Source organism: Drechmeria coniospora, chromosome 01 (genome assembly GCF_001625195.1).
Source record: "Drechmeria coniospora strain ARSEF 6962 chromosome 01, whole genome shotgun sequence".
NCBI lineage: Eukaryota > Fungi > Ascomycota > Sordariomycetes > Hypocreales > Ophiocordycipitaceae > Drechmeria > Drechmeria coniospora.
Window position 1 is genome coordinate 11,047,815 of NC_054389.1, and position 18,882 is coordinate 11,066,696.

The following is an 18,882-nucleotide window of genomic DNA, read 5'->3' on the forward strand; positions in this document are numbered from 1 at the left end:
TTTACGCTCGAGGACCGAGTGTGGGCACCCACCCTCCCCTTCGCCGAGAGTTTGCCTGTTGACGGCTTCAGCATCAGCAGCGGCAGCAACCTTGTTGCGGCCAAGTGCATGCAGTCAAGGTGAATATGGGATGAGAGACTCGATTCGGAATTCTCACGAGGCAGAGCAACGAAGCATTACTCGTACGAGGCTAGAGTCCTTCCAATCGCACGAGTGGCTTTGACGTCCAAAAGATCTGTTCAGTATCCCATCTTCCCTGCGCCCCATCACTTGGCCCCCCTCCGGCCTCGGGACGGGCGGCGTCATGGTTCGTGCTTATGCTGGCCGCATGGTGGTACGTACGAAGGCGCCACTGTTGGGAAGCTTGAGGAACGCAAGAGCTCCTGTCGATGGCAGCGCGTGGTTAAAGTGTCACCGATGGGCTTGACACATGACAGCCCAAGACATGGCTGGCTTTTGAGAGGTGACGGTGATACACCTTGGCGGATGTGATCGTCGCGTTGCTGGGTACCATGCGTGTCATCCTAGCACATGTCCATCGCGAGCTGTCCCAACTATATTGACATTCGCTAGAAGACTGCTGACCAAATGTGAGGGTGAGGGGAAAGATGGGCCAGTCGGTACCCTGGCCAGCGGCCTGCAAATACGCCACGATCAAAGCACACGGGTGATGAATCGTGCGGGTGGCCTTTTTCCTTTTTTTATTAGACACGAAGACATCTTGGGATGTTCGAGTATTGATTCTCATAAACTCATTGGCTAACCCCTTTGAGAAACAACGAGAAGGTTCAAGGTTCAAGTATATGGCGGCAAGAGTCTCGTACGCGTGCAGAAACCGTGCGACCCGAGCCCGACGCAAAACCGCCAAAGTAAATCCCATGACAGGGCGTGAAGGCTGACGAAGTTTCAAACTCTGCGTCGTATGATGCAGTCCCAGAAAGGCAAACGTCTGCTAGCTGGTGTTGGTGCAAAGGCCGAATTACGACTTCGAGGTAGCCTGGGTGTGGCCGTCTGGCCTTTTCACATCATGCGTCGCGGCTGTATGACAACTGCTCATCTTCTCAGCCATGAGACAAGTGCCGGCATGTTATGCCGTACCTGCTAACCGGGTTGTACGAAAAGCAGCTTCGGGGGGCGAGAGCGCAAACGGCTGCCGATGGCTGCCATCGTCGGCTGGCGCCGCCCCGGCACATGGACTGCATCCTCGGTTGGCCAAGATTTCCGGTCGTCTCGAGCACAGGTAGTCGACCATTTTACGGCGTTGCCGGCGACCGCATTCCATCCCTTCGGCGCCCAGCACTGTTGTCCGACCTTGACATTCCGACCGAGCGGGTCGTGGAACCAGAGCGTTCGCCTCGGTTTCAGGCCCCCGATGGTGGTCCGTGAGAGAGAAAACACGCCATTAGCCTTGGCTGGGGCGTACAAGTAGAAAGGGACGACGTTGTGACATCCCGTGCACGGAAGTCGTATGGAGACCCGATAGACAACGGCATGGCTTGGCCGGTGACACATATCCAAACCAACGGGTTCTACGGCCGGTCGCCATTTCGACGACTCGTGTGAGCGTGCCATTCCCAGCCAGTGCTGGTACCAAAAGTTGATGAGTTGTCAGATATTGCTGTGCTGGGACCCTCTAGTCCGTACGAGTTCGTACCCGCCAAACTCTCCATCATCCTCGACCGGGGGAGGACTGCGAGGCCTCGCGAAATCATGCGTAGTAGGCCGCATTGCTCGAGGTGCGTGTGCGTGTGCGAGTACGGAGTACGGATACACGTCGGCGCCTTCGTGCTGGACAGTACCTTGGCCCGTAGGGGTATGCATAAGGTACCTATCCATGCTCGTACAAGTATAGTATCTGCCAATGGAAAAAGCCACCGTCATCAGTTTCGCCGACGTCAAACTGTCCAAGGGGCCTAAAATAAGGACAGGGGGCATGGAGTGGCTGGCCATCAACCAAGGCGGGAACGGTGACCCAATCAACTAGGGTGGCTTGAGACACGAATCGAGCCGGCACGTTCTCGTCCCGACCCCTACTCGTGCATGCACGACTAGACGATTTGCTGCCGCGAGAACTGGCTGACCATGTGCTGAAGCAAGGAAGCTGTTTGACAGTGCACAACTCGGCTACTAAATGCTGCTGCATCGAACCGCAGCTGAACGGCAACACCAGAAGATGAACACGGGACTGTGGACGGGACAGGTGCCGTCTGCGAGATGTGCGACATGGTCCGAGGGTGCGGTGTACATGACTCTGATGAGACGAAATCTGGGCCTGGATGACATCCTAGTTCTGGCATCGTCATCTGGTGAGCGAGTGCCTGCCATGAGCCTCTACCCTTTCATCAGGGGAGGGAGGGTCCATGACGTGATGGTGCGCGACTTGCATCGTTGATGCCGCAGGATTATATGACATGGACAAAGAACTGTCCGCGTAGTATCGTGAATCATCATGGATGACTCCTCTTGAAGGACCGTTCTGTCTCGGTCCCGCCGAGGGGAACATGGCCCTCGAAAGCTTCCTTTCCACAGGATTACTGTGACGCTTGCCGTTCGGCTGACACGCGCCTTGTAGGACGTGGCACGGCTTCATCCATGAACGAGGAGCATGCAGCAACCCTCGTTCGGTCAGTATCCCGCGACCGACGTTTTGAATACTCACCAGTAGTCTGTCCATAGCAGTGGACGGCCAAGCCCCGGTCCGTGGCAAGCTGCTTGTTAGGCGGGTAGTCGAGGGCAGTAGCGCCAGCCTTTGTCCGGATACCGGTATACCCTCCTGGTGCCGTGCTGGAGTGCGGATCGCCAACGGACGATTCCGAACCCCTTGTTAATTTTGACCGGTTTGGTTCATGCGCGTACCTACCTCTGCCACCACCTAACTGTGTGGGGAAAGAGAAGAATGAAGAGTCATCAGCTTCGTCTTGTAGTCATCTGCCAAGGAGACCTTGGCTCCAATCCCATGTCGTTGGGGTGCACGTCAGTTGCTGGTTGCATCTTTGGCAGGATGAACTCTCTCTCCAACTCATCCGCCATTGCAGACTGCTCCTGGGGCCCAGAGTCCCAGACAGATGCCGGTATGGCAGCGCTGCTTCGGAAACCCACCAATCACTGTCGAGGTTCGGGGTTGGTTGTTCTAGCTTGCGCGAGTGCTGGTATTCGAGGAATTACCGTCGCTGCAGCAGCACCTGCGAGGGACCATGCCATGACGCGAGTGCGAGTGACTGACCGAGCAGTTGGTGACGTGCTGATCTGACCGTTGCATCACCGTGTGCTGCGTGTGCGGCGTGCGCGGCGTGCGCACCGTCGTACTCTCGAGCTCGTGCAGTCGAACTGAGGCTGAGCGTTGGACCGCGTTCCAGTGGCACGGAACAGAGGAGAGGACGTATCTTCACTGTCCTCTTGCCAGGCCTGACCTTGGCCGAGTTCGGAATACCAATTCCTGGAGAGCCACCCATCCGGCGGGGGGGCTCTACCGCGAATCATGGGAGGCGGGACATTCGTTGAGTCGTGGGCGTCCTCGGGCCCGTCCTTGGGTCCATTATTGGGTTTGCCGTTCAGTTCGTCCCTGGGCTTGTTCTTGGGCTCGCGTCCTTGGGTTCATCCTTGGGGAATTTCCATGATTCGACATTCGACACTCGCTGGTCGTTCCTGTCTCGTTCTGTGGGACGTTCAAGACGTATGTACGGAGTACATGTTCGAGTATCTGATTAGAACCTACATGTAGGTACATGTAGGTACCTACAGTAGTATCTAATAATTATCCCGTACTCAGCCGTACATAAGTAATAGTCTGTTTGCATGCTACAAAGGTAATACAGGTACTTGAATGGTACCCATAGGTACGAAATAATAGGTATACTTAGGTACGACTGTATGTACAAGCAGTACTCAATTAATACCGACCGTGCTCTGCTGGAAGCCGCTCTACAGTAAGTACATGTACATGTATGAGAGTACCTAATGGAGTAGGGAGTACATGCACATGTACAACTACTGTATCATCGGCAGTTGGGGCAGGCACGTACAGTAGGTACCGTCTCAAGCCGAAGGCATACATGTGCTGCAGGTACTATTTAGACAGTGTACAGTACTATGTGGTACTCCAATAGTAAGTACTCCAGCTCCGAAGTAGTAGCACTTTTATTGCGTTCATGGCTCATGCTCATGATGGGTTGCAGCTGCCTTTTGGCCTCGGAGCCTGAGGCCCCGAAGCACGAGCACGTTTCCGGCCTTCATTCGACCGAAAACCAAGAGCCAGCCACAACACACAACCCATGTTCTGCATAGCATCATGCAAAACATGAAAATCCAAGCAGACTGTAGCTTGAAAGCTCCACACCATCTCTACAACCCACTACCTACCGTGACGGCAAGACGGCAAAAAGCGACGGCAGCTGGTAATAATGACATTACCCCCCCCCCCACACGCGGTACTTAGCTGTGCACCGTCCCAGTGGATGTGACGACAGTGGACACCGATCTGGACCCAACAGATCACCACCGCCGTAAGTGTACGAGTACACTTATCTGAACACTTATCTGTAAGTACACCCCTGTTCCAACGGGAGAGAACCAGTCGCATTTCAGCATAGCACCTGCTGATTCCATCAATTCATATCTAGCTTGGCGTCGACCGTTCGTCTGCGTCTTGCAACGGCTGTCAATGTATGCACCCTTGACAGGGGCCCCGGCCTTGTCGGTGTGCTGTACATGTACACCTACAGGCGGGAGCGTGAGTATGAGTGCGGAGTACGGAGTACGAGGACCGAAAACACAAATGAGTACGTGCACATGCGTGAGTGCAGTATGTGTACGCATACGAGTCCGGTTCGATGGGAACCAGCAGCCTGGCTGAGCCCTTTGGGCCATGCATGCGTCCTTCGGCAGCCTACATCGCATCGGTTGTCCTCGTCCTGCTTCCCGACCCAGGATCGCTTGCACAGGTTGGACAGAATTGGATTGAGCCCCAGGCCAGCCGTTTCCCCTTGAACTGCCAGTGAGGCGAAGTCTGAAAACCAAAGACGGAACGCTGAACTCGGCATTATCGTCGCAGAAAGCCGGCAGCCGTGATGGCAAACATGGCTGCGGCGTATCCGACGCACGCGCCCATCTGTGCGTAACCGATCCCCCGCTGGCATCAAGCTTTGGCACTTGGACAGCGACACAAGGGGAAAATGCGCCCATTGTGAGTTTCCTGGCCGTCTCCGCTTACCCCAGCTGAGGTCGCTGACCATTCTGGCCGTCGAACCGGGTCCCAGCCAGTCAGTACCGATTCCTGAGTTTGATGCGCCGAGAGCCAATCAGGGATAGCATTGACGATAGCCCGAGACTCTGGTATAGAGATAAAGCCAAAAAAGAACAACCGGGAGAATTGACGTCCGCAGCAGGGCTCGCTGCGACCCGGAGATGTTGTTCTCGTCCTGCTGCCGTTCTGGCCCGATGGCGAGCCAGAACAGCCTTACCTCGAGAGTGCGAGCCAACAGTCAGACTGCTCGCAGTCGTCGACGTTGCCGTTCAGCCTAGTGACGTGCTGTGATGAGAACAAAATAATTACACCGTCCCTTGAAAACATGGGACTCGGCGTATCAGCTGTCAGTGAAGTCCAAGACGAAGACGACCTCCATCGGACCCCCCACTTTGATGCCATCCGGAATCGGTTCTTCGTCTGCTTGACCTTGACACCGGCCAGACTGCCTCCTTGGTGGTACACATCTTCTCGCACACAGACGGCCCTTGTTCGACAAAATTGCCCTGCCAATCCGTTTTCGCGCCACGGCATTGCGATTCGGTACCGGCGTGGGTGGTGCTAACGCGTTGAAGAGTACAGAATGTCGTATATGCTGCTTCGGATACGCTGCAGAACGTACGATTACCACCATATTGGCACACGCTAAACGCAAGAAAGGGCCCGGGATCAGCGGTCCACCTCGCCCACCAACCGCCCAGTCATGAGTGGCGGAAAGTGATGCGGAACAAGACGCATGCTTCCTGCGCAAGGAAGGCCTGACAGTGCGGCGCGTCCGCGCGTCGGCCTGATTCATGAACCGCCCACTTGCTCTCCCGCAATGACCTACGGCGCGGTTCAGGGAGTCACTGCGGTAACTAGCAGTATCCGAGGACCGGCAGTCCGACCTGTGACATTGCGAGCAGGCCAGCAGACGCCCCCGCGGATTGTGAACGGCGGCACGAGGCATCACCTGCAACGAGCTCCCGCAAATGGGTGCAATCATACACATGGTTCACATCATGCACACACACGAGTACGTGTGAATGCAGACACACACTGCACGGTACGACCGCAAACACAGTACATGCAGGCATGTACCGAGTGCATTCGGGGTGGAGCCCCGGGTTGGTGCGGGTAGTCGCCGCGAGACCCTGTTTCTCGGCCTCATCTCGACATCGCCGTTGCGGCCGTCTGACGCCATCCTTGACCCGCCCTCGACCCAAAGGGCCAAACTCCCAGGTGTTGGCCTCCGACCGGCAGTGTTTTGTGGGACTGCTCTCACTCCAATCGACCTCCTCCTCCCGTGCCTGCGCCCCATCCTGGACGATTCGCATCCATGCGCCGGGGGCAGCAGTGCGGGGGCAGCGTTCTCGATGGCACGGGAGCATGCCGTCCACTGGCGCCCCTCTTTCCCGTCATTTGTGGTCGGGCGTCAAAGGAGATGCAAGATAAGCGTGCCACAGGGTAGTCCTCACTGTCAGCCACGACCCTCACCTTCTCACCACCCCCCCCCCTGAGCCCAGGATTCTGTCGCACGCGCCAACGGGGACCTTCCCTGCGACCGACTGAAAAGCCACTAGCGCTTCTGTCGACTTTCCATCTGGCTTCCTGAATCGAGTAATCTGGCAGCTCCGAGCTGCGGTTTTTAGTCTTCATCGCAGGGTCCGGGAACCCCTATCCATGATTCGTTACCGTTCAGGCCCGTTGATGGCATCCCGGCCAGAAACGGTAGCACCCCCAGTCACTGGGTCTCGTCTGCGCCGCAGCCGCAGCTGTTGCTGTCAAGGTTTATCCCGCATTGCAGTAGGATATTGTCAGTGCCGCACTTACATGTACCCGCACGCGGTGCGCACGAGCAGGTGTACACGTACGTATCATGTACGAGGGGAAGGTACTTTCTCTGTCTGCATACGAACGAAAACGTATCCGTACATGGATGAGAACACCAGGCGATACCTGCTACCACCTCCCCTGTCGGAGTCGCCGTCGTGGCCAGGGCCGGCTACTCAAGGTGCTCGTCCGCATACTGCAAGTGCACATGGCTTTGGAGGCTTCGTCAAGCCAGTTTTATGAACCGCTTCGTCCGGTACGGTGCTCTTCGACCTGTCGTCGAGCAGTCTTGTTGGCAATACGGCTCGTCCGGCTTGGCACCACTCTGGTCGGTCCCTGCACTTGTTTACATCTCGACCGACACAGTTCCTACATGACCGGCCTGGCCCTCTCCCTCTCGACTAGGAGTCATGCTCTCTACCATTTCCGTTTCTGGCCATTTGATCCGTGCCCTCCCTACCCACGTACAGGTTCGCTGATCTACTAGTTCCCCAAACTCACTCCTCACTCCCCAGCCTGTCGACTCGTACCCCGGCACTTTGTCATTTTACAAAAGTCGTTGGCAGCCCACCTTTGCCGACCACTTGGTCCCCTGTTCGTCACTCCTTCTGTCGTCTTTCGTCATTACATTATCTCATATCCTCTTTGAAGGAGTCGAGACTCGAACCCAACGGCTGTTCCGCCCGATAACAGCGACGACAGCTTTCGCCAGAAACTGCGTAGGGACGGCAGGGAAGAATACGCACAGCCCGCATCCTAAACGGCCAACTGGGACCTGATCATCCCGAAAGAAAGTTCCTCTTACGCCTCCAGCATTCGCATCAAGGTATGTAACGAGGAAGACGGCCATCTATACTGCATCTGTATGGTATGGCGACTTACGAAGCTTTGACCGAAGCCTTGCACCTTCACCCGCACCCACCAACCTCTGCCACTGCTGGCATTGTTATGGACTGTAGTTCATCTCAGCCTTTCGACCCGTATTCTCGCCGGCAGGAAAGCTCAGCCCAGCAGCCCAGCATGTCTATTCTTACCATGTCCGCGTCATCACCTCACCCCATGTTCCGGAACGATTACTCCTACGGCGCAGTCCAAACTTCCTCCGAAGCCGCACTTCATCCTCGCGACAACAGGCCTGTCTCTCTTCCCTCGATCCGTCAGGTACGAAGTGTCGCTCCGGTCGAGGCCTACGTTGCCGCTGACGGGAATCACAGACCTTTCCCGAGCTTCATCTCGATGGACTGCGCGCACCCGGCGTGAACCAGAAGCTACAGACCGTTGCGCCTCTTCACACTCTGGCATCCCCGGAATACGTTCACTCGCCCAACTCGAACAAGCGGCGAAGGGTCTCGATCGAAGCTGATCGATCCCCCTTGAGAGCAAACCAGGTACCGCGGCTGTATCGTAGCCCCGAGCAGCTACCGCATGGAGGGCCATCGCCTCCACACGAACGATCAAGTGTGATGGAGACTTGGTGCGGCCCTCTGCGGCCAGGCCCTTATCTCCCCGGTGGCGTTGCGCAGGCCCCGCTCGAGGTGAACGGCAGGGCAGACCCTCGGCTTCTTTCTCTGCCCAGTCTGCCACCGGCGGCCCAGAGGGAACCCACGCCGATGCATCACTCCCGCGAAGTCGTCCCGGTACCGACAGGACCGACGGCTTTGGAGAGACCTCCGGCGTATCCAGGTCACGACTACGGCTACCAGTACCAGCAGCCGGCACGCTACCAGCCACCTCTCCCCCCGAGCTCCGTCCGACCTCACGACAATGCCCCATTCTTGATGGGAGGGCCGCAATACCAAGAGCCGAATCGGTACGGCGAACTTGGCAGCATTACACTGGACTTGAAGCAGAGGAAGCGGCGGGGGAACCTCCCGAAGGAGACGACGGACAAGCTACGATCATGGTTTGTGGCGCATCTTCACCATCCTTACCCGTCGGAAGAGGAGAAGCAAGAGTTGATGAGGCAGACTGGTCTCTTGATGAGTGCGATCCGCCCATCTCCTCATTGTAGATGTCTATGGAATAGCGATGCTGACATTTTTTGGCCAGATCAAATCTCCAACTGGTTCATCAACGCGCGGCGGCGGCAGCTACCGGCCATGATCAGCAACGCGAGAGCCGAGTCGGCGGCGATGAATGGCCGGACCGGCAGCATCATGGATGGCAAGATCCTGGCCACGACGGAGCGGGGGGTCGACCACGGCGCCCCCGGCAATCGCAGAGGGGTAAAGCCTCTCAGCGATGGCGAAGGCAGTACCTACGAAGAAGAAATGGGCCACCTGGGTGAGCGGAGAGCCAGCGCATTCAACCGAGAGAGCATTTGACAGCCTGCACTTGGCCGTTTTGTTGATATCGGGCGGAACGGTCGAATGCTGATGGTTCCCTCCGAAGAGGGGGAAGGGGGGGGGGGGGGGGGGGGTTGACCTATCATCGTACTGTACGGGGCTCGGCCAGTGCTGGGTGTTACACCAGTGCTAGTTGACTCTGCAGAATTTCTATTCTCATAGAGCGCACGTCTACATGGTACGAGAGCTGCAATGCTGATTTTTCGATATTGGGAAGCGGAGGGGGGTGGGGGCGGGCACAGCTCGGCCGAGGCGATTCCAGTCCTTACCAGCGATGTCATTTCCTTGGTCCGGAAACGCATGGTGACGAGGAACAGCAGGCAATTAGCGAAAATTGATAGTGTTAACAAAGTCCGCTGACAGCATGTAACTGCACTTGCTCGTGCATTGATGTTGCACAACACTCGGGAGAGACGACCTTGCCGCTGGGCGAGAGGCCCATTCGAGCAATGGCTGGCACCGGCGGGCTATTCAGTGCACAAGTCAGCCTGCACGTACGGGTGCTGCTTTCTCGCATGATGGAGAGGGATGGATGGCTGACGTCAAAGCACAGGCATCACGGGGGTTCAGCGTGTAGGCGGGTGGGCGGGCCTCGGCAGTTGGGCATTGAAGCGGATACGATGGCCAAGGGATGGAGCACTCCTCCCGTGTGTGTCTGTCATGGTTGGGGATGCAGGCTACCTGTGTCTGTCAGTGACATCCGGATAGTCGCAACGGTTGGCTGGGTAGGGATGAAGGATGTGGGTTTGGTGTGTGCGTTGTTCACACATGACACATGACATGGAGTGGAGAATCAACGAAGCATACAAGAGGGTGCAGCATGACTTGCACATATATCGGGAGAGGCAGGTCATTTCTCGGTTCAATGGTAAGGTGGAGGGTAGGGGATGACAGGGGAGGGGAGTGAAGAGCTTCGCACACCCCTCCGCCTGTCGGGTGGGGAATCGGGAGTCGGATCGAGACGGAGGTCAACAAGGTCGGAAGGTCGTTGGTTCGTCGATGAGGTGCGAGAGGACTCGTATTACAAAACATAGGTAAGCGGCATGGCAAGTTCGAGAGCAGGCTGTCGAGGGTTTCGGGGCGGGCGGGCGACCCCTGGCTTGCGGGTGCCGAAGCGGCGGACAAAGTAAAAAACAGGCGAGAAGGAGATTCGGCTTGGCTTGGCCGGCCCTTCGTCACAGGATGGACCATGCAGGCAGGACAGAGGGAGCGTGAGGGTAGAGCGACGATAGTTGCGGCAAGACAGGCTCGTCGATGCACATGTACGGTGAGACGGCGTGCATGCATGGTTCCCTGGGCTGGGTTGGTTGCATGGCTGAATTCAGGGTTACATGTCAAGGTCATGTCGTCGACACGCTTGCCAGGACCGAGGAGCGTGTGCTTTCCCGAGCCGACGTGGATGGAGCGGATTGGATTCATGCTGAGCAGTGAGATCGGCCGAGGATTCATTCGACGGCACAAGATGGAGGCTGGCAGAGGATGGAAGGGGATGGAGTCCACGGACGGCGATAGGATGAACGACATGCCCCTCACGCAGCCGCGCAGTCCGTCATCTTCGTGCTGCGGTGTCGGATGCAAGGGTTGGCGGAGGATAGATGGGGAAGGTCCGACTTGTACCAGGGGCAAGATGAGTTGATTGGGCGGTGGATGGATGCATTGCTCGAGGGCATGGCATGACATGGCGGCCAAGGAGAGGGTGACATGGACATGGACACGACCAGCGGGTGGTGGTGGTGATGGTCGGGAGAGAGTGATGAGAGAGAGTGATGAGAGAGAGCGGCGAACAGAAGAGCAGAGAAGAGAAGAGCAAAGCACAGCAAGGGAAGGGGAGGAGAGGTAAGGAGAGGGAAGGCGAGGGAAGGCGAGGGAAGGCGAGGGAAGGCGAGGGAAGGGGAGGGAAGGCGGAAGGGGAGGGAAGGGGAGGGAAGGAGAGGGAAGGAAAGCGGGAAACGTTGCATCGTGGTACAGAGGATGAAAGGACGTACGAGCGCAGTACCGGAGCGACGCCTCTCTCTGACTGTTGACATTCCGAGAGGCCCATTTCGGCGGGAGATGAACCCAGGGATGACGGGGCGGGCAGCCCCTGAGCGCGTGCATGCAGAGCACAAGAGAGTGATGAATGAGCCTGAAGGTCGGGAGAGGGTTGGAGACTTGGTTGGTGGGTTACTAGTAGGTGACCCAGTGGGCACTTTCGTACGATACGACCGAGGTACTAGGCATGTAGGTAATTACTACCTAGTACTTAGGTAGGTGCCGTACCTAGTACTAACCTACAGGAGTGCTGGGCAATCCATCAGCACGCTTACGGAGTACACACATACAAGCGCCGAGTACATGGTAATTACAGCACATGGCAGGGTAAAAGCTACTACTCCGTACGTGTGGAGGTGATGATACCGAGTACCAAGTACTGCACTCTGTACGTGTGAGCACCGCTCCGTACTGATAGTTACTGGTATTAGGTACTGACCTAACAAGGAGGAGGTTGGTTGGTGGGTAGTCAGCCAGGGCGGTGGGCAGGTTGGTGGGATCATGGGTTCGGGGGGGGGGGCATCATGCAGAGCAGCGGCACAAGTCGCAGGGAGTACGAGTACATGCACGTGCAGAGGGCCGTTACGGCGTTGGTCCTCCAACGTGCTTGTACCTGTACATGGGTGTACATGCACATGCGCACTCGGTAGCCGTGGAAGGGCCAGGTCAGGCCAGGTCACTCGGCCATGCGGCTGACCTAGCTTCGGAGGGCAGGTGCCTGTCCAAGGGACGACAGCAGGGGCCGATGTCCGCAGCAGGCAGCAGGGTGCGGCCGTTGACGTCCCGCGCAGGCACCATTGCAAAGCACCTGTCAGTCAACGTACCTGCAAGTTGGTCCCTAGTACGAGGTGCCTTGGTGGGCACTTGTGCCGGATCGGCCGCGCAGAGGGTTCGTTAGCAGGCAGGCATGCTGTACTTTGGCTAGTACTTACTGAGTACCAAGGTATTGATAATATTCTCTTCAGCTACCGCTAGTGGTACGTATGAAGCTGGTTGGTCCTGGCGCCTCAAGCCCTCGTACGCCGACCCGGCGTGCGGTTCGGGCCCGTGGTCATGGCCGTCTCGATGGATAACACGGTTCTTCCGCTGGGGCCACCGTACCTACTCGTATGGCACTAGCACTACAGAACATGCCGCCGCGGCTAGAGACGAGAGAGAGCCTGCACGAGCAGTCGGGAACTCCCGTTGGACAATTCGACTCGACGCTGCCTGCCCTCGCCTGGTGAGTAGCTGCTCTGCATCGGCGCCGGGTAGGTTTGGGAGCACGCCTGCTCCGTCGGTGCCGTGCAGGCAGGCACAGGGCAATCAATCACAGACGACCGCATCCATTCTTATTCCTTCAGCCCGACCGGGGGCCTGGGCCGGACGAGAGTGGGTGGATCGGCGCTTGGCGGGACCGCCCCCTCGACGGCTGGCGGCCCGCACTGGACGCCCGCTGGACCGACCACTGGGCCGCCGTGGGTGGAGCCTCACTCGCCGTAGGGGCCATCACTCGCTCGCTGGAAGAGCAGCCGGGTTGGCGACGAGTGCCGGCCGGCCGCTTCGAGACCGACAGGCCACCGAGGATGGATATTCCCTGCTTCGAAAGGCGGCGGCATGAAGAGGGGACAAGCGACGACGACGGCCGGTCGTACGTCGAAGCTCGAACGAGCGGGTCCAGAATGTCATCGGCTGGCGATGGCGCCATGCCGCGTGGGCGGCCTGCCTGTCGTCCTCGGCTCCATTCAGGCCGACTACCGACCGACAGGATCCCGGCTCACCATCTGTGCATTCACAACCACGGTGGCGTGCTACGCCCGGTGCGCCTACTCGCACACACAGGTTGTCCTTGACGACGGCGGACAGACATGCCAGCCCGGCTTGTTGGTTCCCCATGGCCATTGCCAGGAGCGGCGCATGATACGAGCTGCACATGTGCTGCCGACACGCCTACATGCTAGTATGTGCAGCACAATCATGTGCAGGCAAATGCACTAGTACCTAGCACACAAAGGTACCTACGCATGCAGCACCTGCGCCGTGCTCATGACGGCCCATCGCAGTTTGTTGGGAGCTGTAGAGTAGGGGTAGGCGCCAGCTACTTGGTTGGCTACATGCAAGTAGGTACTAGGTACCTAGTAGTTGTATGCGGCTGGGCGTAGGTGAGGCGTGCGATTGCCAAGTACTCCGTACGTACTTGCTAGGTATGTACTAGGTATCAACGAAAGTGCAGTACTTGCACGTACTAGGTAGGCAATGCTGTGCAGGTAGTTGTACATGTGCGTCGCCGTCTGACAGCCAAGGGTAGCCAAGGGTTCGCTGCAGCCAAGGCCACGCCATCGTCGCTTATCGCTTTTCCCACGCCTGCCGATAGCAAGACCTATTGTATCCAGGTCCTGCACGGAGTACCCGCCTGCCTCAGTATCCAGTACTGGCAGTACGGAGTACATGTACAGAGTCGGGTGCGCGTTCCCTGTCGCGTGTACTGTGCCGTGCCGGCAACGGCCACTGCTGCGTGCTACCGGATGCACAACAGGCCTCTTGGGTACCTGTTATTAGTACCTACCTATTACTAGGTAGGCAGCCATACTAGGTACCAGATAGCTGCACCCAAGGATGCCAAAGCAATTCCGCATCCGCAACATATAACATATTCTGCTGACCCAAATCCGTGTTATATGCACGAATATGTCCTTGCGCGGACCTCTCCATCGTCCATTGCTCGCAAAATGTGTCCGTACCTGCTTGGCCCACCTGCAAAGCGTGCGCTTTTTGCCTCGTTGCCAACCTGCCCCTGAGCCTCATCGGGTCGATGTCAATGTCTCGTGCAGGCACGGAATACCCGCCCACTATCCCTTTACAGGCAAACGAAGAGGAATAACTTTCTCTCCCGTTCCTCGTAGTGGGCTTCGATCGCGTTGCCTACCAGTTTGTCCTCTGCGTAACGTCCGTGTACATGAAGTAAGTATTCCGTACTCTGTACTGCGAAACGTATAGGCATATGCATACATGCATATATGTACACTGTACTCCGTACACGCACGTCACGTCTATATCCGTTCAAGCGGAGCGTTAGGATGTACCTGCGCTTCCTCCGAATACATGTACACCGACTTGTATTTGCTCATGAAACATACATGCGCACAAGTACTGGTACTTGCGCACTCCGGCTTGTACTATCTACTCATGAAACGTACTGTACATGTAAGCAAGGACGGGTACGGAGTAGTACTCCGTAAGTGATTAATACTGGATAGAGTACAGTACAAGTGGTTCGTACTGTAATACACCAACGTGCACATCTCGACATGTCCTTGCTGTGCACGTACCTCGATCTGTAAAGATGACCTGACCTGATCCTCAGCAGAAGGCGGACCCAGAGCCGTGTTTCTCGGCCCTCCAGCTCGTAGGCCCGGCAGACATCGCAGACTTCAGCTTCGAGGATGCATTCAGAACGCGACAGGTTGGTTTTTTTTTTTGGTCATGGCCGATGTACATCTTCACGTTCTCGTGCGTGCATCCGAGACTCATCGGACATCGGCCCAAAGAGCGGCCGCGTGGCTGATGCCTTACTAATGCCACATGCTCATCCTCCATTCTGGTACTGCTACAAGAGTACTAAGAACACGCACGTAGGGTACGGCAACTCGGATATACGAGCATTAGCGTTTGCATGTACCACTACGTACCGATCCGTGGAGCCACGGTAGCAGTACAAGCGGTCTCGCCTGCCGGCCGACCCGTGGCAGGTACTTGCCAACAAAGGGACAAACGTGACTACGCGTGCGTCATTGACTCATCGTAACGCCAACATTTAGGCAGTTGCCTAGTCGGTCTCGCCTGCCGCTGTTCGCATTTGTCATTTCCTCGACACCGTCAAGCAATGGCGAGCCGGGCACAGCTCTCGCCACGCAACCCTCGCCCCCACGATCTTGCACATGTACCCGTGACGAACGCGAGCACGAGCGACCATTGCTGCGACTGACTCGACCGCCCCGACCGAAACGCACTCGTCGACCGACGACGCAGGAGCTCCGGCAGCTACGGCCCCACTCGATTCGTGTGCTCCCGACGGCGCCGCTCGGTGACGGACCTTGGCCGTCACACGCCCACGACAACGGGACCGTGACCGTGACCGTGACCGGAACGGTGACCGGTCGGCCCCGTCAACGTTGCCGACCGTCATAACCATCCGTCCATCCGTGCCCAACCGCACCCCTACCGACCTGACCCGACCTGGTAGCCTCGTGACCGACCGAGTACCGACGCCGCCTCGGCAGCCATGACCCCCGAGGAAGACCCCGATGTCGCCGCCGGCACCGAACCCCTGGCCTGCGTTTCCTGCCGCGCACGCAAGCTCAAATGCGACCGCACGAAGCCGGCTTGCGCTCGCTGCCTCAAGCTCTCCATCGAATGCGTCTACCCCGAGTCGAGGAGGAAGCCGATGGTGAAGCGTAGAAATGTCAAGGAGCTTGAGGCGAGGCTGGCCCAGGTTGAAGAGTATCTCAACCACGTCAACCATGCGAACAACGTCGGCCACGTCCCAAGAGACGCCAAAGACGCCGAGAATGCCTCCAGGATGCCCTCCCTCTCCGAGGAATCGCCCCTGCAGATGGACGACGTGACCTTCCTAGATGGCCCGTCGTCGCATCTCACCGATTCCCAACCCCAACCCCGACCTCGACCGCAGGGCCACACACCATCCGCAGGCCAGTCGCGACAATCCTTCGAGATGCCCCTACCCCAGCCCGACACCTTCCTGGGTGGCGGGGAGCTCATGGGCCTCGGGTACTCGGAGGCCACCCCCCCCTTTGAAGTGCAGGAAGAGCTGTGAGTCGCCTCGGGCCCTCCCTTCCCTCCACAGCACCTGTCCATTCTCTCCTCTGACGCGCATGCCGTCTGCAGCAACAACATATTTTTCCTCCTCCACCATCACTTCATCCCCGTCGTTCACTCCGGCAGATATTACCACGCCTTCTACGGCGGGCCCCTCCGGAAGCCGCCCATGTGCCTGCAGTATGCCATCTGGGCCATCGCCGCCAACGGCCACTCCAAGTACGACCAGTATGCCCATGTCTTCTACATGCGAGCTCGTCAATACGCCGAGGCGGATGAGATGAAGGTGAGCCTGCCGCTTCCTCTACCCGGCCACGTCTGCCCTTTACCCCCGCCAACCTCGACCCCAGGGCCACGGAGAGCACTTCATCTCCATAGCCCACGCCCAGACGTGGGGCATCGTTGCGGCCTTTGAGGCCAAATGCATGCTGTTCACGAGGGCGTCCATGAGCTGCGCAAAGACTGTCCGTCTCTGCCACATGATGGGCCTCGACCGCCTTGACGGACCCTCCGACGACCTACCTCCTGCCCTTGCCGCCGCCTCGAGCTGGACCGAGCTGGAGGAGCGGAGGCGCGTCTTCTGGGGTGCCTTTGCCATTGATTCGCACGCAAGCATATCCACGGGCTGGCCCTGCTTGATCGACACCAACACCGTGCGTCCTTTCCTTCCGACCCGTCCGTTCCGTCACTCACCATGCCTAGATCATGACGAGGCTTCCCGCATCCGAGGAAGCCTTCTCCTCCGGCCAGGAGGAAGTTGCTCCCTTCATGGAGGAGGCGTTCAAAGGCGCCAGCTACAGCGGCTTCGCTGGCTCCATCATCATCTGCCAAGTCTTCCGCGAGATCCTGCGACACGTTCACAGGTCCAAGCCGGCCGACCGAGCAGATGATATGATGGATGGCGCCTACTGGAAGCGCCACCGCGACCTGGACAATAAGCTGTCGAGCGCCTTCATGTTTCTTCCTGAGGAGTTCCGCCTGCCGCAAAGCTCTCGATATCCGCCCGCGATCCACACCAACCTCAACCTGCACGCCGCCGTCATCACTCTGCACCATGCCGCCATTGAAATGCAAGAAAAGCACGGCCTGCCAGACTCTGTGAAGCAGTCTAGCAAGTGCCGTCTGCGGACGTCGGCCGAGGAGATTGTCAACATCATCAAGTTGACCTCTCATTCGACCACTATTTTCGTACGATGTCCCTTCTGCCTTCCCCTCCTCGTCGAGCAACGCTCTGGATGCGATGAAGGTGCTCACCGTCTGACAGAAAAGTCCACTGTGCGCGCTGTCCATGTACTGCGCAACGACAGTGTACGTCTACATCGCAAAGGACGACGCTCAGACCCGCCTCAGCACCCCCGACATCTCCAACCTCGAGCTCATCATCAGCGCCATGGAAGCAATCAGTCGGCAGCACGAAGTCACCCAAAATTTCCTCCAGCAAACCTGTCTCGATGTGGAGAGGAACGGCCTCGACTCGTGCATTCGCCTTCCCTCGCTGCAAAAATATCGAACCATCTTCGGCGGCGCTCGTTCGAACATTCCCATCATCACCCGAAGCGCAATATCAAAGCACACCGAACTCTCTCCCGTCTTGCCGGGCCGACTACCGCTCAGCAACCCGCAGGGACGTACCCTGCCGGAACATTTGAGAATGGAAAAGTGCGGCCCGCCCATATCGGCGGGGGGGGACGGAGAACCGGGAAGGAAGGATCTCGGCCACAGCGATTGCTTTCAGTCCTTCCTCGGCGCCGTGAGGCGCAACGTCGCCCCCAGGCCGACAGATAACCCGAGCAAGCGGAAGCGAATGTCGCCAAGCCCTGGGCCGGAGCCGACGGTCAACATGGCCATGTTAAATGCCGTCACGGGGAAATCTGCTCCCAACGGAGGAGCCAACAGCCTGAATACCGTGTCCCCGACCAATGCGGACTTTGGAGGCCCTGGGTCGTGGCAGTTCGACGGTGGGAATTGCCGCATCCCGCAGGCGAACGCATTCCTCGTCCTCCCCGACCGAACGAGCTCCTCGGCATCGTCACCTGCGAATCGGGAACAAGGGACAGACAACCTATCGGGTAGCAGCCGCAGCAGCCACACATCGCCGGGCACCTTGGGGCTTGGGAACACGCCCGAGGAGAACAGGGTCGATCTGCGACCGTTTCAAGACCGGATCGTGACGCCGTTGTGGCCGCCGTCGGCCGAAGAAGTATTTTTTGCAGCCCAGATTCCACAGTCGCTGACAGATCTTGCCCCCGGGGACGAAGACGGAGCGTGGGCTCTGCTCAGCGAATCCATGGGATGGCAGAGCAACAATCCGGCAGGAATGTAAGGCCGCAAGGCGTCTGCGGCCTGGGGGGGGGGGGGGGGGGTTGTCGATTCGGTACAGGAGGTATGTATGTGTATTGGCTCAATGGAGCAGAGTGTTTGGATATACCTGTACGATTTCCTGGCTTGTTGGCAATTCAATCGGAGTTGATTAGTCTCGAGAGATTGGACCATCTCTCCTCACATGACGCATGAATATGGACATTAATGTGTACTAGAATAGTATTTGTAGCCATTAACCCTACTGACCCTGCGCCGAACAATTCATCGCACATATCTCCCGCACCTTGTAGGAAGCCGTACATATTTGTACAGCCG

The 18,882-nt window shown here is 57.8% G+C and overlaps 2 protein-coding genes across 2 annotated transcripts; both read left to right on the forward strand.

The window, feature by feature from the left end:
* Nucleotides 1–7,924: 7,924 nt before the first annotated feature.
* Nucleotides 7,925–9,378, forward strand: DCS_02942 (uncharacterized protein; the record flags this gene model as incomplete). Its single annotated transcript, XM_040800267.1, has 2 exons — nucleotides 7,925–8,215; nucleotides 8,269–9,378. 2 exons carry the CDS (start codon nucleotides 7,925–7,927, stop codon nucleotides 9,376–9,378), a joined length of 1,401 nt encoding a protein of 466 aa, XP_040661150.1.
* Nucleotides 9,379–15,691: 6,313 nt separating this feature from the next.
* On the forward strand, nucleotides 15,692–18,568 carry DCS_02943 (binuclear zinc transcription factor; the record flags this gene model as incomplete). Its single annotated transcript, XM_040800268.1, has 5 exons — nucleotides 15,692–16,239; nucleotides 16,315–16,531; nucleotides 16,596–16,898; nucleotides 16,948–17,433; nucleotides 17,510–18,568. The coding sequence occupies 5 exons, from the start codon at nucleotides 15,692–15,694 to the stop codon at nucleotides 18,566–18,568; spliced, it is 2,613 nt and encodes an 870-aa protein (XP_040661151.1).
* Nucleotides 18,569–18,882: the final 314 nt, after the last annotated feature.